General features: G+C 41.7%; 1 protein-coding gene across 4 annotated transcripts in view; it reads left to right on the top strand.

Annotated features, from left to right (window-relative positions):
• Nucleotides 1–27,394, top strand: part of DACH1 (dachshund family transcription factor 1) — a 475,056-nt gene that overhangs the window by 232,913 nt on the left and 214,749 nt on the right. For all 4 annotated transcript variants that reach the window (XM_073614251.1, XM_073614250.1, XM_073614249.1 and 1 more), the window contains exon 3: nt 2,413–2,574. In XM_073614251.1, coding sequence (XP_073470352.1) covers nt 2,413–2,574 — 162 coding nt within the window. The remainder of the gene's footprint in view (nt 1–2,412; nt 2,575–27,394) is intronic.

Genomic DNA, 27,394 nt, shown 5'->3' with positions numbered 1-27,394 from the left:
ATAAATCAGCCTAAATGAAAAGAATGTCTACTAAATATAAAACAAAAATGTTTGACCTATAACTATAGAAGGGAATGCAGTCTATTTGCCTATGCCACATATAAGCACAAGCCTGTTGTGCCAACAAGTAATCCAGCCCTGATAATTGAGAAAATAAGTAGTGATATCTTATAGTAATTACTGAAACTGTTTAATTAACCTACTATTACCAATTTATAAATAAGCAAAGCATTCATCACTTTAAATCCACCTAAATGATCAATCATTTAGGAACAGGCACTATGAACTTAGACATTTCAATGTATATATGATTTCCTCCAACAATGTGTATATATATATATATATATATATATATATATATATATATATATATATATATATATATATATATATATATATATATATATTTATATAGCCATAGGGCAGTATTCATATGAAACTATAGTTACTGTTTACAGTATCTATGTTGGAAGTAAACATTTTATTTTAAGCTACATTTGATATGGTAGGGCCATAAAGCATGGTTTTGACCTTGAAGAAATATCTACTTTTAACATATTAGTAAGCTACATGTTTATTTATAAGCCTTTCAATTAATGTTAACCTACAATCACTTGGTACTCCCAGCAATGGAGAGGATGATCTTTCCAAGTAATGAAAATCTATTTGTTACTTAACAAGAAAAATATAATTTTTTATTTATTGCATGTGTAGCTGCTAGGCTTATATCGGTTTTTAGTGTTTCGTGATGTTTTGAGGAATGAGTTGTATAGTAAGCTTGTGGTGTAGTTGGGTTGGAATGCCAAAAATTGTTTTAAAACTTGGCAGCTGCATATGCATGTGCTTTATATACAACTTTAACACATGAATACATATAAAATGAATACACATACTAATATGTGTATTCATTTTATAGATTTATACATTTTTTGCATTGATGTATTTATATATGCTGAAATATGGATTTTAAATTGTGATTTTTAGACCAGGGTCATGAAACATCTAATCATGTGATGTAATTTTTAAGTAGATGTTGATCACTGGTGTACATTTGTTAAAGCAGGATCTCTTGAAAGCGATGTATTACATCTGAGACCTGTTAGGTGATATTGAGGTGTCTTTTCAGTTTTAAATGTGAGGGGCCAATTAAAATGTACTCATTCTTTTCCTATCTGGCACATGCTCTGTTGACTAAGCTGATTTGTCGATGAGCTGGTGAGCGCAGCAGCACATTAAGAGAAGGGTGTAGAGTAGAATGTTGGAAGAAATCTTTAGATTTGTGGAATGTTTTGCTCTGAATAGCTATAATTTACTGTGTTTTCATCTACCTGTGTATGTGTTTTTATATAAACTTCACCAAAAGCAAAACTCAGCTGATCCGTGAAACACATTCCTCCCTAAAGACTGGTGTCATTTAAAGCAGACGTAAACCCATCCATAAAACAGTTTCATTTCCAGCTCATACCGGAAATGTAACACTCCCATTGGTTGTGCTCTCAACCAAACTGTCAAACCATCCAATGGCTGTCATAACTGATCACATGTGCAACATTATGGCAGTTGTAGATTAAACAGAGGCAAAGATGGCAGCTTCCTTGGCTGAAAACGATAGGGGGGTTTACTTACACTTTAAATAAACAAACAAAAAAATTATTATTTTTTTATATTATTTATCCAAAATAATATATGAAGCAAATTATATTATGACTTCTGAATAATACTAGTACCGTTGGAAAAATACATATAGCTGTTGGCTATTAGATCAACAACATTCCTGAAGCTTAGAAAATATTCAATTTGATTTGGCTAAAAATACTGTTTTGACAGTCATGAAAGCAATTCCTCAGAGATAAAAACAGGACTGCGAGCATTTGTGATTGAAATTAACAAGATGGTTCCAATAATAGTGTGATGTATTGTGTATATCAATATGGCTCTGGTAACACTTAGAATACAAACAAGGTTTTAAACGATGTGCCACCACATTTCAGCTGTAGAATCAGACTTATGCCATCTGCCTATCAGATGGTAGGAAACCAAGACTGCGTAGTAATGCCACATGTTTGCTTTGCCTCTCTTATGATAGTTAGACTGAGGTCTTCTAAGCAAATTTAGCATAAGCTGTCATGTATGAATCATAAGAGTAATTACATACACATATAAATCTGCATTTTCTAACAAAGAGTTCTAATATAAAATTGCCAACTTAGATGCCTTTAAGCATAACTTCCAGTGATAGCCAATTATTTTCCCTTTCTAAGTACCGGTAAATAGTTGTTTAAAGCTTCACTCCAAACTTTTCTGGTTCCAATTTGTACAGAGGTACTTGGCCTACACACAAATGTTATACTTTCTGAATCTGTAATGAAACATTTTCATCTGCATACATATATTTTTATAAATCTCTTCTAGGTCTAACAGCAGCAGCTGCTGCAGCAGCCGCTGCTACCAACGCTGCAATAGCTGAAGCAATGAAGGTTAAAAAAATCAAGTTAGAAGCTATGAGCAACTATCATGGCAGCAATACACAACACGGGGCAGACTCTGACAATGGGGATCTCAACTCAAGTGTCGGTAAGCATCTATCATTTCATCTCTTTAAGTTTTATCCTTTTCACTTGCAATGAACTAAAATATGTTGAGACCTAGTCTCTAGTATAAAATCAGTGATCACAAAGTAATAAAGTAGTTTCGGCAGGCATTGGTAATGCCAGTGCTTAGGTTCAATATGGTTTCCCTATCAATAAACCATTTCTGGTGATGCAACTGCCTACTTGGTTGAATAATATTTATTAAATCCAGATTTGCCTTTTTTTTTGAACACCTGAGCTTGAATTCTGAAAAGACAATAAATGTTTGTCTTTTATTACTATGGCATATTAACACTCTAAACTACGTTATAAAAAGAAGCTCATACAGAACTCACCAGTAGAACTGAAAGTCATATACTTCATTGAAAAATGCAAGTGATCTTTCAGCTCTAGCAATAATTGGAGCAATTTTAAAGTGCTATTATCCACAGACATTGATTCATTATTATTATTTGTTCCTACCCAGAAGTGATGAAAGGTGAAATCTGATTGGTCACTAGTTAGTTACTGCTCTAAACAGATATTTATGCTTATCCTTATTACAACAAAAAGCCTCTTGCATTTGACCTTTGTGGTTCGATACACTTTAATACATATGTTTTAAGTGTAACCATAGACAGAGTAGTGAAATAATCACCTTTTTAACTTGTTTAAAAAATCTTTTTGCTCCTTTGTGCAAATGTATTAAGCTTTGTATCTAATAACAAAACCCTTGACTCTGCTGGTAGACATGCAAATTGGGCATAGAAAAGGACCTTTAGAGGAGTAACTATTTATGTTTGTCCAAACTGATAACAATGCAGAATAATTACATATTCTATTATTTGCAGTTGTCCAGTTTTCAGCTTGATTGCTGTGTTAAGGCAAAAATTGAATAGATGTAGAAAAACTACAGAGTCACCCCAATGCCATGAAAAACTACTGGATAGCTGCACATCCTAGAAACCACCTTTATTACCCATGATTAGTAAAATCAGCAAAGCAGGTACAGTTAGGCCCCTTTCACACTGGGGCATCTTTCAGGCACTTTTGGGCTAAAAATAGCACCTGAAAAATGTCTCCTCTGCAGCCCCAATGTAAGAGTCCAAGTGCTTTCACACTGGGGTGGTGTGCTTGCAGGACATTAGAAAAAGTCTTGCAAGCAGCATCTTTCGGGCGGTGGGGGAATGGTTTATACACTACCCCTCCACTGCCCCTGCCCATTGAAATCAATGGGCACTGCTGCCGAAGCGCTGAAGGTCTAATGTTTCACGCTTACTAATGCTTATTCAGAGCTACCCCAAGTTGCTAGTTAGAAAAATTGGACTATGCACTATTGGGTACTGTGTGCTAGACCATGCTTACTGCTTTAAAAGCTTAGTAGAGGTATACCACAGAAATTGGTTTTGGGTTTCCCTCTGTATACAGTGTCTAATTTTTCACAAAGGTGGAGGCAAATTTTAAGGTTATGGTTTCTTTTTATAAATTGTCAAAGGAGTTTCTTCTTTACATTATTTCTTCCTATGTATGAACATATCAGCTACCAACATTGTGTGTTTCAATATTATAAGATGCCTTTAAAGTCAACCATATATGGATGAAAATTTGGCCTGTTTAGCAGGGACTGGCCAATATTTAATCCATGTATTGGCAGCCTGATCGTACCCAAGTTGATCCATTAATTGACTTGGGTAGAACCAGCCTGTCATTTTTTTACGATCGATTACTGCTGGTAGCCATAGCTGCTAGGAAAGCAGGTACAGCAAGAGAAGTCCTTGTGGTTTGCTAGCCAGGAAGGCAACCCCCCCCCCACATTCCCCTTCCCGCTGGCAGATCACTATAGCGTTGATGGAGGAGGGACTCCCCCATCAACACAGTTAGTCAGTGTTTTTGAATGAAAATCAAATCATCTATGGGCTGTCTTACACAGGTGAACATATCAAAGGAAGAACAAGTAAGATGGATGGGGTGGAAAAAAAAAACAGGGACGGGTGTGTGTGTGTGTAGGGGATATCACTAGTGGTAGAACTATAGGAAATTTAGAGACATTTAAAAGATATTAATATCCTCAATCAAAATATGCTTTCCTGCTGAATATGTTTTATACAATAAATTGGTAAATATTTACTTCAACTATTTCATGCACATAAAATAAAAAAAAATAAATTTACATTTATCATAACTGGTTAATTGAAGTGAACATTTATGCAGTTTATTGTGTGAAGATTTCTTACTCCTTTAACAAATTAACAAATCAGCCTCAAAGTGTCCATTGTTTTATGATCTTACCACACAAATCCATGAGAATACTGGTCAATTTTTCATTGATTGTATTACAATCTGATTCGTCAGTGATCTCTGAAAATTGAGCAGACTGTTTCTTCCTGGCTCATGCTATGGTTTGCTTGGCTGCTAATTGGACAAAGATGAGCAGCTGAGATTTGTTGAGGTAATTGACTTTAGCATGTAATAAAGCTATCCGAGGGTCTCCTAATAATTTCATGTGGATTATTTTATAGATTAACCTGAAAAAACCTTGTAGGATAGACATTTTTGGGGTTGTTTGGATGCTAAAATATTCCGTAAAGGATTGCACCAACTGAAGTGTTAATTTTGGAGCTTTTCTGGAGTTTTAATACTTGTCCCAGGTTATATAGGCCAAATTTACTGAAATAATGTTCCACATATAAAATCTATACTATTTCCAGTAGTAGCTAATACATGACTTTATTTTAGTTTGTTATTTAGTACTCTCTACGCAATTTAGAACAGCAGATTTTGCAACCAGTGTTACTTCTCATGTCTTCAATAACACAGAAGACACTGTTAAACTATTACATATATGTTCTCATATACCCTTGTGACTCTTGATTTGTTTATGATGACCATTTTAACACACACTTTCAAATCTGAAATTTGCTTTTTTAGTGAAATAATCACAAAAAAGTTGAATCATATACTATATATACTATATACATATACTATCATAAGACTACAGAGCTGCATTCTGTCCAACTGGTCTTTTGGGCTAAAGTTGCCTATGACATTTTGGTAGCCAGACCACACTGTTTTCCCCCGATCACACACATGTGTACTGATCCACATGTCTCCACATTGGACCTGTCATTTAGAAGGCTCTTGGCTGGGATTAAAGCCACCTGACCTGTGCCTTCTTTATCCGCTCATGTGAATCCAGTCTAAGTACTGAACACACCATTTGTACTTAAAAAGAACTTTATTTTATACAGAAATGATAAACTCTTTTATATGCAAATATTTACATTCCTAGATAATGACATGGTAATTCAAGAGAAATAGTGCATTTAATAGAGCATATTATTGCTCCAAATAAGTACTGCAAACAGTTCAGCACTACACTCGTTACTGCTGAATTGCAAAAGGTCAAAATGTAAAGGGAGTCGCGGGCAGCCCAAGATGCAAATAGGTAATTATTTTATCTCCCACATTCCAATTTAAAATGATAACCTTGAGTTCACATCCTCCTACAAGAGTTACCATTTTAAGAAAAATAAAAAAAACATATTGGGACTGATAAAATAAAGCATTAATAGCTGAAGAGAAAAAAATATATGGCTGTAGTGCCTTATTTTTCCATCCAGAATCAATTGGATTCTTTTAGTTTAATATTTACTTGCTAAGATGAGATGTTAGTCTGCTTGGTGATAAACAGTCGGCTGCTGGCATCTGAAGGTGACCTGTCAGTTCATATGGACAAATCTCCTGCTTACTGAAATGTACAAAATAAATCATTAAAGCAGGCAGGTGCTCATTCCTAGATTTAAATCACCATAGATTTATGATTTGAATTAATGCTTCATTTGGTCATTGAAATAGATGCTGACAAAATGATATGCAGTAGCTGAATCTTCCATACTGTAGCCATCCTAATATTGATTGCAGAGATGTCTGCAATCTCTTCTTTATATCAAGTAGTTTCTTGTGACAGGTTGCTTGATATGGCCCCTATTATTGATAAGACAATGCTGTTGATGGCACACACACAATTCTCCTGAACATTAATATAAAGTGCTATATTTATGTAGAGGCAGACAAGGATGTGAGAACAAAATATTTTAGTAATAGAAATCATTTAGCTATGAGAGCAAAAGACCTTTGTGTCAAACCATAAGATTAGACTACAATGAGGAAACATTATTTTATAAAAAGGAAAAATTATAGTATGTTTAAAAGAAAGACTGGCTAAAAAAAAAATGTATCAATAAAATTGAGTAATGGTAAAGGGACCTATTATATAATTTAATGTGACTCTGTTGATATTTTTAAAATGTGAAAATCAATGCTTTCTGCAAAACACACAAAGCCCACTTACTTATTGTGGGCTCATTTCGAAAAAGAAAGATTGAAGATAGAAGATTTCTTAAAGAGATACTAAAGTCTTAATTTTTTTTTGTTTAAAAAAAACAAATGTTTTACACTTACTTGCTCTGTGCAGTGGTTTTGCACAGAACAGCCCAGATCCTCCTCTTCTCAGGTCCCTCTTCGGCTCTCCTGGCCCCTTCCTCCTGTTGAGTGCCTCGGCAGCAAACAGCTTGCTATGGGGACACCCGAGCCAAGCTGCAGCTCCGAGTGTCCAATCAGACATGTAGCTGCGCCTTGGCACCCTCTCTCTCCTCATTGGCTGATTGACAGCAGCGGGAGCCAATAGGCACTTTACTACTGTCTCAGCCAATGAGGAGGGAGAGTCCTGGACAGCCAAGTCTCTTGTGTAACATCGCTGGATTGAGATGGGGCTCGGGTAAGCATCAGGAGGGGGCTGCTGCACACAGAAGGTTTTTTTATCTTAATGATGCAGTAAGATAAAAAAAACCTTCTGCCTTTACAACCACTTTAAACATTTTTAGCATTCAGCACTTCTAACAGTATCATATACTTCCATCCCCCACTGCACACTGTGGTTTCCTCTACTAGCCCTTACATCACTGTAGGACAAAGGGGCCAGCTGAATGCAACTAGAGAGTGCAGTCGGGTCCAGGCAGCCAGCACACCCAGTATGCAAAATTCTGAAGATATTTCAGCAAGCAACTTACTTCAGTCAATAAGAGTTTATCTATGTAGACAACGGTAGTAGGCAGTAAGTAAGTATTCATTGCTTGCTTTTCATGAAACACTGCTATTGACATTTTAAAAATAGCTACTGTGTAATATTAATAAAAGTGATGAATAGATAAAATACATTATTTCATTATATAACTGATCCACAAACAGTATATTTTGAATGCTCTTACAATGTAAGACAATGACTGGATGACTGGTTCCTCCAACCTACTTCTGTCACTGTTTCATTATCCCTCCTGTCATTGCTCCACTATCCCCCCTGTCTCCATTACACAATCCCTCCTGTTACCACACCACAATGTATCCTGTCAGTGCCCCACAATCCCTATTGTCTCCATTCCCCAATCTTTTCTGTCACAGCTTTACAATCTCTACAGTCTCTCCTATGCCTATCCCAAAGTCCCTCCTGTCACTGCTTCACAATCCCTCCAGTCTCCATTTCACAATCCCTCCTGTTACTGCTCCTCATTTCCTCCTGTCACCACTCCTCAATCCCTTCTATCACCACAGTTCCTCATGTCATCTCTCCACAATCCCTCCTGTCTCCATTTCACACACCCCCGATACTGCTCCTCATTTCCTCCTGTCACCACTCCTCAATCCCTTCTATCACCACAGTTCCTCATGTCATCTCTCCACAATCCCTCCTGTCTCCATTTCACACACCCCCGATACTGCTCCTCATGTCCTCCTGTCACCACTCCTCAATCCCTTCTATCACCACAGTTCCTCATGTCATCTCTCCACAATCCCTCCTGTCTCCATTTCACACACCCCTGATACTGCTCCTCATTTCCTCCTGTCACCACTCCTCAATCCCTTCTATCACCACAGTTCCTCATGTCATCTCTCCACAATCCCTCCTGTCTCCATTTCACACCCCCCCGATACTGCTCCTCATTTCCTCCTGTCACCACTCCTCAATCCCTTCTATCACCACAGTTCCTCATGTCATCTCTCCACAATCCCTCCTGTCTCCATTTCACACACCCCGATACTGCTCCTCATTTCCTCCTGTCACCACTCCTCAATCCCTTCTATCACCACAGTTCCTCATGTCATCTCTCCACAATCCCTCCTGTCTCCATTTCACACACCCCCGATACTGCTCCTCATTTCCTCCTGTCACCACTCCTCAATCCCTTCTATCACCACAGTTCCTCATGTCATCTCTCCACAATCCCTCCTGTCTCCATTTCACACACCCCCGATACTGCTCCTCATTTCCTCCTGTCACCACTCCTCAATCCCTTCTATCACCACAGTTCCTCATGTCATCTCTCCACAATCCCTCCTGTCTCCATTTCACACACCCCCGATACTGCTCCTCATTTCCTCCTGTCACCACTCCTCAATCCCTTCTATCACCACAGTTCCTCATGTCATCTCTCCACAATCCCTCCTGTCTCCATTTCACCCCCCCCCCCCCCGTTACTGCTCCTCATTTCCCCCTGTCTCCAATCCTCCAATCCTCATTCCCTTCTATCACCACATTTCCTCTTGTCATCTCTCCACAATTCCTCCTGTCACCTCTGCCTAACCCACTTATCACTACTCCACATTCCCTACAGTCACTGCTCCACTGTTTCTCCAGCCACTTTTCCACAATATCTTCTACCACCCCTTCAAAGTCTCTCCTGTCACCTCTTCACAATCCCTCTTGTCAATGCTTCACAATGCCCCTGCTACCACCCCAGAGTCCCTCCTATTACTTCCCCACATGTCCTTCTGTCTCTGCTCCACAGTTTTTCCTATCCCTGGTCCACAATCCCTCTTATCACTTCTCCACAGTCCTCCTATTCACCTTCAGCTCACCACAATTGGTAAGTAGCTACATCTAAGACACAAGACAATGGAGCTCTGTTAACTAATAGGTGAAGACTCTATGGCATTCACTTCTCCACTTTATGTAGACATGTATATGTGGATATTTACTTTGGTTATCCAGTCATGCGAAAATAAAATTCCTATTTACTCTTTAGTAAATCAGTATGTCTGTTTTCCAATTTGCACTCACCGCTAAACAAGTACAGTAGAGGAAAAGGCTAAACAATAAACCTACTTTAAAATGTTGCCCCATCATTGTTCCCCATTGCCCTGCATACATTTCTGCAAAACTTTTGTGTCAAACCATAAGAGCATTAGACTACAATAACTGCAAGGAAAAACTTATGATATAACTAAAGGCAAAACTTTATTTTTATTTTTTATTTTTTTGGTTTTGGATAGAGTGCAGAGGGATCAGAAAACCTGTCCAAGTTTTCACTTCTGTCTGTGCCCCCGTTAGGGAGATTTACCCTCTCTGTTTGTCATGTTTACCATCATTTAAAAGAAATAAAAATGGGAATCCCACCTAGTATAAAAAGAGTAGTAATGTAATCAAGATTAACTGCAGGCAAAAAACAAAATAAAAAGCAATGAGACTATACACTCACAACTGAGTTAACTACATATTTATTAATAGCATGACACTTTAAAATGTGCTACCAAAAAGAGGAATCCCCTACAATCCCCATAACCTCCCAAAAGAATCCCCCACCTAGACTCACCCCAAAAAATTCTAACCCTGCATACTGGGACAAGATAAATCACCCCCCCCCCCGTATGCCAAGCGAGGGGTGTGAGATGCAGTTCCAGCAAGGAGCTAAGCCCACCATTTCCAAAAACAGCCACCCCCTCACTCAAAAATTGTCTCTAATGCCGTGTACACGGGCGGACTTTTCAACCAGACTGGTCCGACGGACCGAATCCGGCAGACAATCCGACCATGTGTGGGCTCCATCGGACCTGTGGCAGACTTTTTTGGTCGAAAATCTGACGGACTTTAGATTTGGAACATGTTTCAAATTTGTCCGATGGACTCAAGTCTGGACGAAAAATCCGCTCGTCTGTATCCTAGTCCGATGGACGTAAACCAGCAGCTATTGGCTACTGGCTATCAACTTCCTTATTTTAGTCCGGTAGTACGTCATCACGTACAAATCCGTCGGACTTTGGTGTGATCGTGTGTAGGCAAGTCTGTTTGTTCAAAAGTCCGTCGGAAGTCCATCAAAAGTCCGTTGGACCAGTCGAAAAGTCTGCCTGTGTGTACGCGGCATAAGCAAACAAACCAGCCAGGGACCAGTGTGGACCCTCTCCTAGGGGGTACAGTGCTCCACTATAAAGCCACAATGGGCATATGAGGCACTGCCTCATGATGGATCTAGGGTGCAGCAGCCCAGATGGAATACACAACCCATTGAACCTATAGAGATGCCCGCCAAGTCATATGTCAGTCAGTCAGTAAAATGCAGTGGTAGTCAATTGCTTGAATAGACACCCTGATATCCAAATAGGCTCAAAAGATCCTCCAATGTCCTGCTAATTAGCACTGCTAACACAGGTGAGTAGATCAGACACGTGAATAAACAGTCCAGACTACTGATGCCTTATACAAACTGTCCATATGAGGATGTGGCAGGGGAGACAGCAAGGGTGGTACATGAACTGGAAGGATGAACTTATGTGTAAAATGGATCACTGTACACAACACTGAAGAAACTGTCACACACACAATAGAGACACGTATCAAGACAGGAAGATTTATGCGGCATGCAGATAATCTCAACCTGTCATAAGTGTAACTATACACATCAAAGCTCCGGTGTGGCGGTATTGGGTGTAGGCACAGACCTCCGTTCACAGTCCTCCGCACATGGATGGATATAAGAGCCACTCAGCTGTGTGCCGATAGATACAGCTCTCCTGCAGGTAATGTCCTCCGCTTGAGTGTATGTGGTGTGTACTGATACAATCCAGTACAATCAGACATGGCTAGTTTCTCTGATCCAGATAGGTGAACAGGTGAAGCTGCAGACCAAAAGTCCAGACTATGGGTTAGAGTCCCTGAAACTCATAATGGCTGAGCCATTGAGGGAAGGGTGGGTATGTCCCAGCGCCAGCGTCTACATGTTTCGTTTCTATATACTGGACCTTCATGAGGACACGTGGGATAGTCAGCTGTCTTCTAGTCAGGTGTTTTGGAGAGGGTGGGCTCAGCTCCTTGCTGGGAGTGCATCTCCCACCCCTCGCTTGGCATACGGGGGGTGTTTTATCTTGTCCCAGTATGCGGGGTTAGAAATTTTTGGGGTGAGTCTAGGTGGGGGCTTCTTGTGGGAGGTTATGGGGATTGTAGTGAAGTCCTCTTCTTGTCATGCTATTAATAAATATGCAATTAACTCAGTTGGGAGTGTATAGTCTCATTGTTTGTTGTTTTTTGGCTATATGTTTACCATCATCCCCGAAAGTAAAAGAAAATCTTACATTTTTGGTTGTTCTCAGAACAGAAATAGAGGGGAAATTTTCCAATGGGGGCACTAGTTCTGGTGACCCTGGTGACATCCATGAAATCCCTCACTTTGGAGGAGTTCTTCTCACTTCCAGTTTTGGCTATGAGACAGAAACTGAAGATAAATCTTTCCATTGGGACACAGAGGGAAAAAATGAAACTGACAGGATGTATAACCTTCATTTTCACTATCCAAAATAAAAAAAGTGTTGCCTTTGTTTCTACTTTAAAGTGGTATTATAGCCATGAATAGAAATGTAATATATTGCAGCTTACCAATTTTTAGATGTGGTGGCTGCATTCATATTTATATTCTTTTTTTTTTTTTTTTTTTTTTTTGCCTGTTGTTCCTGCCAGTAAAGTTGTTATTTTTTTAACTTCCTTTACCAGCCCAAGCTAGCTAGCAAAAGTGGCAGGTTGAGGGTTGATACAAACCATTTAACACTGACAGGGGTGCTTACAAGGGCCAGCCTTTATTCATTTATGTAAAACCTTTAGTCCCAAATTAATACAAACTGTTGATGCAACTGTTTAAAAAGTATTATCTGGAGTTTGGCTTTAATTTGTTAATTAAGTTAATAACTGCTGCTGGCCCATCTAACACTACCCTATGTCCAGATTGGTAATGCTGCTGTCCAAAGTGTCTCTGTTGCACCTCCAGAGTGGAGACACCCTAAGACAGAAAGTGTGTTACTGGCTGGATCACCAGGCAAAAAATGAAAAAAGTCTAAAAAAAGAAATTAATTATTTAATGCAGTCACCACATTTAAAGTGATTGTAAAGTCAGAAGGTTTTTTTTATCTTAATGCATTCTATGCATTAAGATAAAAAGCCTTCTGTGTACAGCAGCCCCCTCAGCCCCCCCTAATACTTACCTGAGCCCCCTCTAGTTCCAGCGATGTTGCACAAGACACTCAGCTGGCTGGGGCTCCCCTTCTCATTGGCTGAGACAGCAGTGTGGTGCCATTGGCTCCCGCTGCTGTCAATCAAAGGCAGTCAGCCAATCAGTATAGAAAGGGGGCGAGGCTAGGTTTGCGGCTCCCTGTCTGAATGGACACAGGGGGCTGTGACTCGGCTCAGGTGCCCCCATAGCAAGCTGCTTGCTGTGGGGGCACTCAACAGGAGAGAGGGTCCAGGAGAGGGATCTGTGCAAATCCACTGCAACAGAGCAGGTAGATATAACATGTTTGTTATTTTTAAGGGAAAAAAAAGAGACTTTACAATCACTTTAAGGACTGATAAGCTGCAATATATTAACTCTTCTTGTTTCAGGTTTAATACCAATTTACAATTATTTATTTTTACAATTATTATATTTGTATCAGGTTTTTTAAGCTAATTTGGGTTTTATAAAGGATGGGGATGCAAAGGAACTTTTTATTTGAGTTTGTTTGATGATTATGCTGATTTCAAAAGTAATATACTTTGTGGCAAGTTTTTTTTTTTTTTTTTTTTTTTGTAATAGTATAAATTAAGTTACAATATATATTGTTTATAATATCCCCAAGCTTTTTTTTTTATATCCCCAAGTGTGTATTATATATATATTTTTTTTTAAACACAGACTGACAAAATTATTTATTTTTTATTTACTGTTAACTGATTTGATTAACTGCTTATGCTCAAAAAATCAATGAAAATAAATTTTTTTCTGTTTATTAACTTTTGTTACATACTGTAACAGAGCTGACTGGAGGCAATGCAATAATCCCCATAACTGCCTACTGTGTAGTAATGGTGATATCACTTGACACATCAAATAGTGGATATACATGTTAGGTATAGCGAGGATCCTCATTGGTATATGGACTAATAGATCTCATTATATATGGCTACTACTAGATTAAGTAATCTGTGTTTGCCACACACACCCATCAGGGAAGGGAAAACATCTATTTTTATTTCCGTAGCCTCCCTGGCGGTATTCCCGAGTGTGGCTCGGGGTTAAAATTCAGTACCATTAGCGGTAACCCCGAGCCACACTCGGGATCGCATTGCAGGATCCTGGGGCGGCTTTACTTACCTTGTCCCCGGGATCCTGCGATGTCACCCGCAGTGTCCGAGGGCTCCGTCCTCCTCCGAAGCCTCTCCGTGCCAGGCTCCGTTCCCTGCGAGCGGCGCGACGCACGGGGGCGGAGCCTGGCGGCAAATTAAAAAAAAAGTAAAAATCATAACACATACAGTACTGTAATCTTACAGATTACAGTACTGTATGAAATGATTTCACATCCCTTTTGTCCCCAGTGCTTTGTCCCATGCCCTGCATGCAGTTTTACATGATATACACTGTTCTTTCTGCCTGGAAACTGGAGATTGTCCATAGCAACCAAAAAGTGTCCCTTTACGTCAAAAGTGGCTTTAGACCAGCTAGAAAACAGCGATAGTAAATTAGAACACTTGCAGAATTGAGCGATAGTGAATTGTGGGGAAATTTATTTTATTACTATTTATTTTTTTTTTTTTAATTATTTATTTTTATTTATTATATTATAATTTATGTTTTTGTGTTTCAAACTTTATCATACCCGGGATATCTACTAGACTCTGGTTTGGACAGATTTAAGTGTGTTATTGTTAAGATTTACAGACCTACAATATAAAACGCCAAATTTCCATGCAAAATAATTGTACCGCTTTCAGCACCTAAAATCCGAAATAATCATACCGCCAGGGAGGTTAACATGGCTGGGTTATAGAAAAGAACACAGAAATTCTTGAACGGAGTGATGTACACACTAGTAAATTCTTCTTACTAAGGGCCATTTCACACTAACAACCTTGATGGGAACTCATCAGTGTCAGGATAGCTTTGGAGAACACAGCAGGAAGTGAAAGCGCTCGCCTACTTGTATGTGTTGCCCCCTTTCTGTGTTCTCTTGTTGGTGAATTGCTTTTTCTGGACCAGCTGAAGCCAGCGGAGCAGCAACACAAAGCAGGTATGTATTGTTTATGCATTTTCTAGCAATTCTGTAACTGGTGAGTTGGTAACATGGGCCTTTGGAAGATCAAGAATTGCATCACTTAACTTTTTTTTTTTTTTTTTACTGTCTTGAACACCCATAGTTTATTCATACTTACAGCCACTTTAAAACATCTAGATCAGTTGGTATAGTCCCTAATGCCAGATGCACACAACTGCAATTATTTTCTGTAAATCTACAGCAAAAACTTTAAGTTGGCTGTTCAAACAAGAGCTTTTGTTACACAATAATATCTGCTATGCAAAACTCGTAAACAGACATCAGCAGAGTAAATGCCTTGCTTGATAGGAAATGAGTTCATTCTTTTTCAGAATACGATCTTGAAACAGTTGTCCTAAGAGAATCCTATTGTTCAGCCTACATTCATAGAAGATGTTATTATTTCTTAAGGAAGTGAATCAGTTATGAAGACATTGGAACCGTGTGTATTAAAACATAGGAAACACAGATCATCATAACAATGTCATGAACAAAACTACACAGTGGAGTTGGTTTACTAATGGAGTAGAGAATGTACTTTTAGCAAAGGGAATACGCGGTGAATAAGGTTAAACTGTGTTCACTTTGAATAGCCTAAGTGAATATTCACAAACCATCTTCTCTCCCTTTGTAAATAGAAACTCATGGATCATATTGGGTATCTTTTTACATTAAACCCTAAAACCCAATACTCCACATAATTGGGAGGGCAGGTCCTGACAGGTTTAGCTGTCTATTATACTTTTTTTTTTTTATTGCATGCTTTTGGGTGTGCAATTAATTAAGTATGGCGACACTTCTACGTATTTTTGTAATAGTTAGCAGATATACGTTATATTGGCAAAAAGTATTGGATGCCTGCCTTTACATGTACATGAACTTTAATGGCATCCCAGTCTCAGTCCTTAGGGTTCAATATTGCTTTGGCCCACCCTTTGCAGCTTTAACAGCTTCAACTCTTATTGGAAGACTGTCCACAAGGTTTAGGAGTGTGTCTATGGGAATGTTTGACCATTCTTCCAGAAACGCATTTGTGAGGTCAGGCACTGATGTTGGATGAGAAGACCTGGCTCACAGCCTCCACTCTAATTTATCCCAAAGGTGTTCTATCGTGTTGAGGTCAGGACTCTGTGCAGGCTAGTCAAGTTCCTCCACCCTAAGGTCGCTCATCTGTGTCTTTATGGACCTTGCTTTGTGCACTGGTCCAAATCATTTGGTGGAGTGAGGATTATGGTGTGGGGTTCTTTTTCATGGATTGGGCTTGTTCCAGTGAAGGGAACTCTTAAATCATCAGCATACCAAGACATGTTGGACAATTTAATGCTCCCAATGTTGTGGGAACATTTTGGGGATGGTCCCTTCCTATTCCAACATGACTGTGCACCAATTCACAAACCAAGTTCCGTAAAGACATGGATGAGCGAGTTTGGGGTGGAGGAACTTGACTGACCTGCACAGAGTCCTAACCTCAACCTGATAGAACATCTTTGGGATGAATTAGAACAGAGACTGTGAGCCAGGCCTTCTCGTCCACATCAGTGTCTGCCTCACATATCTACTTCTGGAAGAATGGTCAAACATTCCTATAGACACACTATACCTATAGAAAAACCTTATGGACAGCCTGAAAAGTTGAAGCTGTTGTAGCTGCAAAGGGTGGGCCAACTCAATATTGAACCCTACGGACTAAGACTGGGATGCCATTAAAGTTCATGTGCGTGCAAAGGCAGGTGTCCCAATACTTTTGGCAGTATAGTGTATGTAGACTATGCTAAATTCATAAGCCTAAAAACACAGAAGAGTGACGGCAGATAAAAGACCATGTGGTCCATCAATATATATATATATATATATATATATATATTGATAAAATACACTGGAGAATTGCATGTATATTAAAGGTGCATTGTTGTTATAGATGCTGGAAATTTGTGGCACATCTAACTTTTTTTAAATGTGAGTTCAATTCTGGAGGTAGAAGGAAATGAATAAATCGTTTTTAAGGCTAAAGCACTATGTAGAGTTTGTTTCCTTGTATGTTTGCTGAGCAGAGAAAAAAAAAGGTGGAGAGTGCCTTAACCACTTCAGCCCCGGAAGGATTTGCCCCCTTCCTGACCAGAGCACTTTTTGCGATTCAGCACTGTGTCGCTTTAACTGACGATTGCGCGGTCGTGCGACGTGGCTCCCAAACACAATTTACGTCCTTTTTTCCCCACAAATAGAGCTTTCTTTTGGTGGTATTTGATCACCTCTGCGATTTTTATTTTTTGCCCTATAAACAAAAAAAGAGCAACAATTTTGAAAAAAAAGCAATATTTTTACTTTTTGCTATAATTATTATCCCCCAAAAATTTATAAAAAAACATTTTTTCCTCAGTTTAGGCCGATATGTATTATTCTACATAATTTTGGTAAAAAACATCGCAATAAGCGTTTATTGATTGGTTTGCGCAAAAGTTATAGCGTCTACAAAATAGGGGATAGTTTTATGGCATTTTTATTAATAATTTTTTTTTACTAGTGATGGCGGCAATCAGCGATTTTTATCATGACTGCGACATTATGGTGGACAGATCAGACATTTTTGCTGCTATTTTGGGACCATTCACATTTATACAGCGATCAGTGTGAATAAAAATGCACTGATTACTGTGTAAATGTGATTGGCAGTGAAGGAGTTAATCAGGAGGGGTTAAGTGTGTCCTAGGGAGTGATTCTAACTGTGGGGGGGATGGGCTATGTGTGACACGACACTGATCACCGCTCCCGATTACAGGGAGCGGTGATCAGTGTCCTGTCACTAGGCAGAATGGGGGAAATGCTTGTTTACATCGGCATTTCCCCATTCTTCCTCTCCGTGAGATGATCACGGGTATCCCCGCGATCAACCCAGTAACCCACGGTCGGACTCACGGAGCTCGCGGCAGGTGTGCGCGCACTGCCGGAAGCGCACGCGCTCCCGCTATCCGGACCTCACGAGATCACGTACAGTTACGTGATTTCGTGCAGTGGAACCAACCTGCCGCAATAAAACTGGGGTGGCTGGTCCGCAAGCGGTTAAAGGGATATTACCTGGGTAATCTTAAGGAGGAAGTGGTTGTTTGGAAAAAGATATTACCTTCTTGCAAAACCACCAGAAGGACCAGTAGGATGTCTTATTTACATAAAAGTGTTTGTAAATCCTCAAGGTTTTTCACCTTAATGCATTCTATACATTAAGATGAAAAACCTTCTGTGTTGCAGCACCCCCCAGACCCCCCCCCTTTTTCTTAACTGAGACCGATCTGATCCAGCGGCGTGCACAAGTGCAGCAGCTCCAGCCGCTGTCTCTCTCCTCATGATTGATAGCAGCAGGAGTGTTGGCTCCCGCTGCTGTCAATCAAATTCTGTGACACGGGAACATGGCCAAGTCTTGTCTGTGTCAATGGAAGCAGCAGTGGGACTCGGGAGCGAGCCCTCATGTGTGCCCCCATGGAAAGTGGTTTTTCATGGGGGCACCCTGATGAAGAGGAGGGGCCTGGGGGACCGGCGAGGAACCCCAGAAGAAGAGGATTGGGGCTGCTCTGTGCAAAACGTTTGCACAGAGCAGGTAAGTATAGGCATGTTTTGTTATTGTTATTAATTATTGTTTGTTATTTTTATTATAAAAAAAGAAAGTTTACAAACAAAGGGGACAAAGGCCTTTTATGGCCATACATAATATGTAAGTCCCGGTGAGGGCATGGCTGGTGGTGGTGGCACAGTGTGTGGAAGATTTTTAAGCACAATTTATGGTGGAAAGAAATAACCACAGCACAAGAAACTTTATGTTTGTTCATTGAGAGACTTTATTGATTTTTCACAATGGTTATTAGATTGATTGCATTTGTGTGTATAATAAGTGCTACACCAATTTGTAATACATGTATTTCCTAATGGCACATGCCAGTAAATATTGATATCAGTCTTTCTTTCCTGTCGCATCATGGCAGCATACACGTTGATTGTATGCTGCCATGAAGATGCGACAGGAAAGGAAAATTACGGAAAGGTGAGTATACAATTTTCCGTTTTCCTGTCGCATCATGGCAGCATACACGTTCGTTGGTTTTTGACTCCGCCCCCACAACCTGATAGGACCACATAGGTATAAATTAGTGAGTAGACACCCGTCCCAGTATTCTCTTATATTTCCTCACCTGTCAGGACCGCACGGATCAGCACCCCCTTACCGCTTCGCCCCAGCCAGGTTCTAGCCTCTCCTGGGTGGAAGTCCTTCTTGTACAGCCTCTAAACGAGCTAAATGGAAGGAGCCCCACTCTGGTGATCTCAGGGGCACTCTGTCATCTCACTCAGCTGTCTGACCACGATATAAGCCTTAGACAGGCTTCATGTGCAGCAGCCCACAAAAGCCTTAAACAGGCTTGTTGGAGGAATGGCCAGGGAATCTTTGTGTGGCCTCATGAAATAAGCCTTAAACAGGCTTAGTTGTGTGCAGCGGTCTCCCCCCCTCCCTCCCTCTCCTACCAGTTATGTTCTTCCCATCTGCTGGGCTCTGTTGTCCTCCAGTCTGCCATCTGTGTGCGCCGAGCGTCCTCTGCGTCCTCGCGCATGTGCAGTGCGTCCGACACTGACGGTGGCGATTTTAAAAGCCCGGCATCAGCTGTATTTGCTGCTGCTGGATGACTGTGCTGTGACAGTTCGTTTTTTCTGCAAAAACGCTCTACAAAGGTATGTGGCCACCCTTTATTCAGCTATTTAGCTAGCAACCTTGCTCCCTCAGCATAGCCTTTCTTGTTTTTACCTGCAGGTTTCCAGTCCACTCCCTCACCATGGAGACCGCTGCCCCAGTAGATCACCACCAGCATATTAGGTAAGGGGGGGGAAGACAAGGGTAAGTAGTGAAGATTGAAAAAGAGAGCACTACTAATGCTGCCTAAATTGGTCAGCCCTACCAGGTCCTCAAGAACGTCTGCTTCAAGACAAAGAGAGTCCTCGCGCAGGAGAAGTCGCTCCAGACACAAACGGAGCCGTTCCTACCATAGGAGAAGCCGCTCGAGAGGAAGCCGCAGAAGAAGCCGCTCCAGGTCGCACTCCAGACATGGTCGATCCCGCCATAGAAGGTCGTCATCACGCAGACATTGTTCCCCTGCACGCCATTCCCGTTCTGCCGGGAACGCATGCTGGATTTGCGGCGCGGCGGCTCTTCCGGATAAATTGGCCTGCCAAAAATGCCTGGAGGAGGCCACAAGAGAGAGAGCCTCGGAGGTCGGAGATTCCACTGGGGCCGTGGCCCCCCAGGCCTCGATACCAGACGTGGATTTCTCCACCACTACCTCTCCAGCCCGGGCCAGCACATCAAGGGAGCAAGACTCCCTGTCTGATAATGAAGGTCTGGAAGTATCGGCCGGATTCGATTTCTGTCTGATAGAGCCGTTTGTTAAATCGGTTAAGGAGGCAATAGGATGGGAGGACCCCCAGGAAGCTCAACCGAAGCAAAGGAAGTATTTTCCTCAGCTTAGAAAGGATCCAGAAGCTTTCCCGTTCATAGACGAACTAGAGGACCTAATTAAAGAAGAGTGGCAAAGGCCAGAAAAAAAGTCTAGTCTGAATAACAGACTTCTGAAGCTGTACCCACTCAAGGAGCCTAAAGTGAACCCTCTGGTATCCCCTCCGGTAGTAGACGCATCCTTGATGCGCCTAGCCAGGCATGTTACCCTCCCGTTAGAAGATGCGGTAACATTTAGGGATGTCCTCGACAGGAAGATCGACACGGATCTCAAGCAGGCTTACCTGTCGGCTGGAGGTGCCTGCAGGCCTGCGATAGCACTCGCTGCAGTAGGAAGAGCCATCTCGAGTTGGTCTACAAGCACAGAAAAGCTTGTATTGGAGGGTATAAAGAGGATTAAGATTTCTGCGCTCACAGACCAAGGCTTGCAGCCTCCCCTTACTCGCCCCCTCAGGGATGAGATAGAAAATAAAAATATGTGTGGGTAGGGGCAAGTGGCGCTACCTGTATGGGTACGTTTCAGTTATGTATTAGCTATACACCTCAAAATTACTTGTGTGCTCTCCTAGTAGTGAACTATAAGTGTGCTTGGGCAAACCCGTGTAATAAAGTGTATATGTGCCCAATGGGACAAATATCCCGTACCAAAAAATGCATCCAAATTAAACCAGTTTAGCAGCAAAGTGTATATATATATATACAAGTGTAACAGAAAATAATCATCAGTGGTATTACCAATAATTGTGAATAATAGATATGACTGCACACAACTCTCTACTATTGTATAAAGGGTTAACCTTATTTTACAATTCCTTCTTACAACTCCTGCAGTGGTTAATAGAGAGTCTCTTATCCGTCCACATCCAGTGCCATCCACTGGTTACATATTACCACTAGATCTCCACTGTGCACAATTAGCGTGACAAAGAAATATATATATATATAAGTATATAACACATTAAAAAATAAAAAGTAATAAAAAATAAATAAAAAATGTGTATATAAAGTGACCAATTGTTTCAAAAATATACCGATTGTGACACAATTATAATATATAGAGAAAATTGTAAATAAAAATCAATATTGTGAAAGTCCTATCTTGAAGATATTTCATTCAAAAATTCCTGCGTGAAGTGACTGTAGTGATGGCAGTTGAAATCCAGTGACTTAGGTGCTCCCCCTCAAGGGTCCCCACTCACCCGCTCCCTGCACCCCTGCAGGGGTAAAAGGCATCTGATATCCTCGATACTTTCTTGGAATCCGATGTAGTTGTCCAATGGGGTTATCCTTAGGGGGCTTCCACTCCAGGTGTAACTGTCCTTCAGGTTTAGGCTTTATCCTCATATAAAAGAAAACAGGGCTCCCATCGTGTGATAACATATTGTATTTATTAAAAAGTTATTAGGTCCAATGACCAGTAAATAAATATGAAAAATAAAGGTTTAAAAACAGTTAACACTCCCGAAGGAGTGAAAATATCACACTGCGTAGGGGAGATCAAGCCCGGAGAGGAGCTCGTGGATGTACACCAACAGCTGAGCGGCGTGCGCCTCAGCTGCGCTCCACACTCTCTCCGACTTCCGCGTATGACGTAGGTACGTAGCTCCACCTTACGCGTTTCGTCATCGACGTTCTCAAAGGCGGAGGGTGGAGACCAAGAAAAAATAGTGAAAGTGAAAATAGTGAAGGCGTTGCAAGAACTAAGCTTGGCTGGTGACTTCGTGGCTGAAGCTTTGGTCGACACCATTAGGTCTGCGTCAAAATCCATGCTGGCCTCAGTAACGGCCAGAAGAGCATTGTGGCTGAAGCCCTGGACGGCGGATCCAGCTTCCAAGTCTAATTGGTGTCGTATCCCGTTCGACGGTGAGCACCTCTTCGGAGCAAAATTACACACAGCCATCTCCAAGGTAACGGGTGGCAAGTCCGGGCTCATCCCCTTGGACAGGAGGCCCAAGCAGCAGAGACCTCTTCCCTTTAAGCGGAACCTCCCAGAGAGGTATAGGGACACGAAAGCGTACAGACCAGGGAAGGAGTACCGAAGGAGCTGGAAGAACCCTCAAACCTTCTTTTGTGAAGCTTCAGAAGCCTAAGACTCCTGCTTCCAGTGACCAGAAGCCCTTTTGAAGGTGCGCCCGTCCGGCCAGCGGTAGTGGGAGCAAGACTCTCCAGTTTCAATCTGGTCTGGGCGGAAACCATAAAGGATACCTGGACCTTGGCCACTGTTACTTTCGGCCACAGGTGGTCCTTCAAAAACCCACCCCCAAGGGATCAGTTCATTCCTCCATCTCGGGAAAAAAGGTTGTCTCTACTGAACTACATTCAAGATCTTCTCCAAAAACGAGCAATAATAGAGGTCCCGCCAGCACAACGAGGCAGGGGATTCTATTCTCCATTATTCCTCGTCAAGAAGAAGTCAGGGGACTCTCGACCGGTTCTAGACCTAAAGAACTTCAACAAGTCCATCAGAGTAGAGTCATTCAGGATAGAAAGCTTGCAGTCTATCCTCCAGGCCATAAACCTGGGAGACTGGATGCTCTCCATAGATCTCCAGGACGCCTACCTGCACATTCCAATCCACGTGGCATACCAGAAATTCTTGCGATTCTCGGTGGGTCAGGGGCACTTCCAGTTTCAAAGCCTTCCTTTCGGAATCTCAACAGTCCCCAGAACGTTCACGAAGGTTTTACTACCAGCAATAGCCTTTTTGAGGGAGAAAGGTCTAAGCGTCCACCATTACCTGGACGATATCCTCCTCCTCTCAAGCAGCCAGGAATCACTTGTGCAGCATCGCGAGGTTCTAGTTTCCACCCTAATGAGTCTGGGATGGATAATCAACTGGCAAAAGAGCAACACCCAACCTACCCAAAGGATGGTCTTCCTGGGAGCCGAACTAGACACCCGAGCAAACACAGTGGAACTGCCAGGGGAGAAGTTGTCCCTACTAGTTCAGAAGGTGAAGGATGCTATTCCGGTGCCATGTCTACCAGCCAGAGCATACCTCAGCCTCCTGGGTTCCCTATCAGCAACCATTCCAATGGTCAGATGGGCGCAATGGAATTCCAGACCCCTGCAAGCCTCTTTTCTGCACCAGTGGGACGGATGCTCCATGTCCCAATCGATTCACATCTCAGAAGAAGCCAGGCTATCTCTACGGTGGTGGACTCATCCCGGCAACCTTACCAGATGCAAGCAGATAGTCATCCTCCACCAGGAGGTGGTAACTTCGGACGCCAGTCTGGAGGGATGGGGGGCACATTACCTACATTATGCAGCTGAGGGCCGCTGGCACTTCAAAACCAAGGATGTAGTATCAAACGTTCTAGAGATGAAGGCAGCCTTCCAAGCCCTCTTGGCATTCAGCTCACTTCTGAGAGGGAAACAGGTCCTCATTCAAATGGACAACCGAGTGGCTGTAGCCTACATCAACAGGCAGGGGGGTACCAAGAGCATCTCTATGATGCGGGAGGTTGGTCCGGTGATGCGATGGGCTCAACTGAACCTGCGGGATCTGATGGCAGCCTATATTCTGGGTGTTCGGAACCTTCTGGCAGATTCTCTCAGCAGAACATTCGTTTCCAACAACGAGTGATGTCTAAGCCCACAGGCATTTGCCCTCATATGCCAGACATGGGGTCATCCGGACATAGACCTCGCAGCAACGCCAGAGAACAAGAAATGTCAGAGGTTTCTGTCAAGGAACCCCTTCCCCCCAGCGGAGGGAACGCATTGCCTCCAGCACTCCTGGAACTTTCGCCTAGGCTACATTTTCTCACCAACTCCGTTGCTAGCCAAGTTCCTTCTGAGGCTCAAACATTCAACGGCTCTAGTACTGGCTGTGATTCCCTTTTGGCCACGGAGGCCTTGGTTCACCACCCTCCTACAACTGAACACAGCGGATCCACTTCCACTCCCAGTGACAACGGATCTACTAACCCAGGGCCAGCTACTACATCCGAATCCAGAGAGATTGCACCTAACGGCCTGGAGACTGAAAGGTCTAGGTTCCTAGACCAGGGCTGTTCTCAGAGGGTAGTCGATACCCTGCTTCAAGCCAAAAAACTCTCCACAAATAACACCTATGGGAGAATCTGGGGGAAGTTCTCTTCCTTTGCCCAGGAACAAGGTTGGGACCCTTCTTCCCCATCAGCAGTACAAGTGCTTGAATTCCTCCAGTCAGGTCTGGACAAAGGCCTTAGGTCCAGCACCCTAAAGGTCCAAGTTTCTGCCATCTCTGCTTTGACAGGGGTTAAGTGGGCACTTAACCCTCTGATGGTTCAATTTCAAAGAGCCTGCCTGAAGCTAAGGCCTCCCAGAAAGCCTTCATTCCCAACATGGGATCTATCAACTGTCCTAAAGATCTTATCCGGAGAGCCATTCTTCCCACTTGAGGACATCTCCCTCTGGGACCTGACTCTAAAGGTATCATTCCTAATTGCCATCACATCGGCGAAGAGGGTCTCAGAAATGCAAGCCTTGCTGATCAAGGAACCGTATCTGATGATTTACCCAGACAGACTAACCCTGAAGCCTTCAGACAGATTTATCCAAAAGGTCTCCTCTTCATTCCACTTTAACCAGGAGATTGACCTCCCGGCTTTAGTCACGGATCAGGGCATTCCTCATCCCCTGGATGTCAAGGGCAACATTCTGCAATACTTCTCTGTAACCAAGCCATTCAGGAAATGCGAGAACCTTCTAGTCATCCCACATGGGTTCAGGAAGGGCCAGGCAGCTTCTGCCCATTCCATCACCTCATGGCTCGTGAAAGCTATCAAGAAGGCCTACTCCTTAAGCACCTTGCAGACTCCGGAAGACTTAAGAGCACATTCCACCAGGGCAATGGCTACTTCATGGGCAGCTTACTGTAAAGTCTCAGCGGAAACCATTTGTAGAGCGGCCACTTGGTCTTCTAGAAACACCTTCATTTCCCATGATAAAATAGACGCTGCACGCTTAGCAGCAGTTGAATTCGGGAGGGCCGTTATACAGGCCAACTCTTCTGTTTCTTGTCAATAAATTTATTTTGCATTCCCACCCAGTTTGGCGAGTTACTCCCCAACGTGTATGCTGCCATGATGCGACAGGAAAACGGAAAATTGTATACTCACCTTTCCGTAATTTTCCTTTCCTGTCGCATCTTCATGGCAGCATACAATCACCCACCCTTCTGAGGTGACATGTGTGTATATATACAGAGAATACTGGGACGGGTGTCTACTCACTAATTTATAGCTATGTGGTCCTATCAGGTTGTGGGGGCGGAGTCACAACCCAACGAACGTGTATGCTGCCATGATGCGACAGGAAAACGGAAAATTGTATACTCACCTTTCCTGTCGCATCTTCATGGCAGCATACAATCAACGTGTATGCTGCCATGAAGATGCGACAGGAAAGGAAAATTATGGAAAGGTGAGTATACAATTTTCCGTTTTATGTGAGTTTAGAAATTGGGAACTTTTCAGCATCACAAGCAGAATTCCAGGTACACTAGATTACTGACAAAAGGTACAATGGTCTGGATGAAAAACTCACCCACTCACAGTAGCTAGGCTGCGCTCCCTGTATGCATTTCATGGTTTCTTTTTTAGATTTTAATGAAGTGTACCTTAAAATCACATCTTATTTTTCTACTTCCTGTGAAGAGCTTCCTGTCTTTGTAGCAGTTATATTTTTTTAACATGAAATACTTGTTAGTCCACTGTCCAGCACCTAACCTGGAGGACCATGAAAAAGTTTCTATCTGAATTTGCTTCTGTGACTATAACCCCTCTTTTATTGAGTAGGGATTTGATAAAGACAAAACCTACATTTGAATCGACCATTCTTTAATGTTTATTGATATAATTAGACTAACATAAAAAAAAAAAAAAAACATGTAGGGAATACCAAGAAAACGCCTGCTATGCTGTACATTTTACTTGTAAACAGAGCATTTACAGAACTGTATATGAAGTGTAGTTATCAAAATATGGAACAGCAATCATGAAAAAAAATAGGTAAATGTTACAGTAATAATTAAACAGGTTAACTTACTGAAAAATACACCATGATTTTCCTTTAAATGGTTATTTGCCTTGTGCTTGTGCCTATAACATTTGTTTTGCATCTCAAAAGTCTGCAACTTCTTTGTGTTACCAAAAGTCTCCAAGACCTTGAGAAATAAATCAAATAAAAGGAAGAGAGAAATTTCAGGCCACTGAGCACAGCACTGCAGTTGCACATCTGATTCTTTGCCTTGGCAATGTTAATGAACCTAAAATCCTCCCAATAATTAGATGAGGGAATTGCTTATATTTTCAAACAGATGATGCTGCTATAATGAAACAATTGAGAGGGAATTTAGGAGTGTCTACAGTAGTAACCTGGTTTATGTTGAAACACACATTTCTTAACATTTAAGTTTAAGATTAGATCAATAAGATCATAAGGTTAAAAAGTTTCTTTGACGGGTCCATTGACAGGGCTTGATATTTGTTAAATATAAACAGGAAGGCAGTTATTGGAAATGCTTGTGTTGTACTTCACTCATTTAAATACATTCATGTTACTGTTATTTTATTTATTTCTTGTTCTTGTTCTGCTTGGGTCCCTTAAAAAGGACTAAGACTCCAGAGATGGTTTCGGATTGAGTGCACAGCTGTAACTGCTGATGAGCTAATTGCTCCTTATCTCTCAGACCCATTCATCTTCATTTTTTACCAATTACAGAGAATTATCTGTGTTCTCAGTTGGATATGAGAGTTAATCCTTTTTGGTTAAGCTGGCAGTGCTGTGAGCAGATTCTAAATAGTCGGGTGAAGAAGCCATCAGAAGCTTGCTCCGCAACAGTCTGTAGTTCAATAACAATATTTCCAATTCATAACATGTTTTGTATTGCTAAAACCGTCATACTGAATGAAATCCTTTTATAATGAGGCAAGGCCGAAATACTCCTTAATGCAAGATATGC

The sequence above is a fragment of the Aquarana catesbeiana genome, linkage group LG02, assembly GCF_042186555.1.
Source record: "Aquarana catesbeiana isolate 2022-GZ linkage group LG02, ASM4218655v1, whole genome shotgun sequence".
Taxonomy (NCBI): Eukaryota; Metazoa; Chordata; class Amphibia; order Anura; family Ranidae; genus Aquarana; species Aquarana catesbeiana.
Note: the sequence above shows the minus strand (reverse complement) of the source record. Positions and strands in the feature narration are given on the sequence as shown.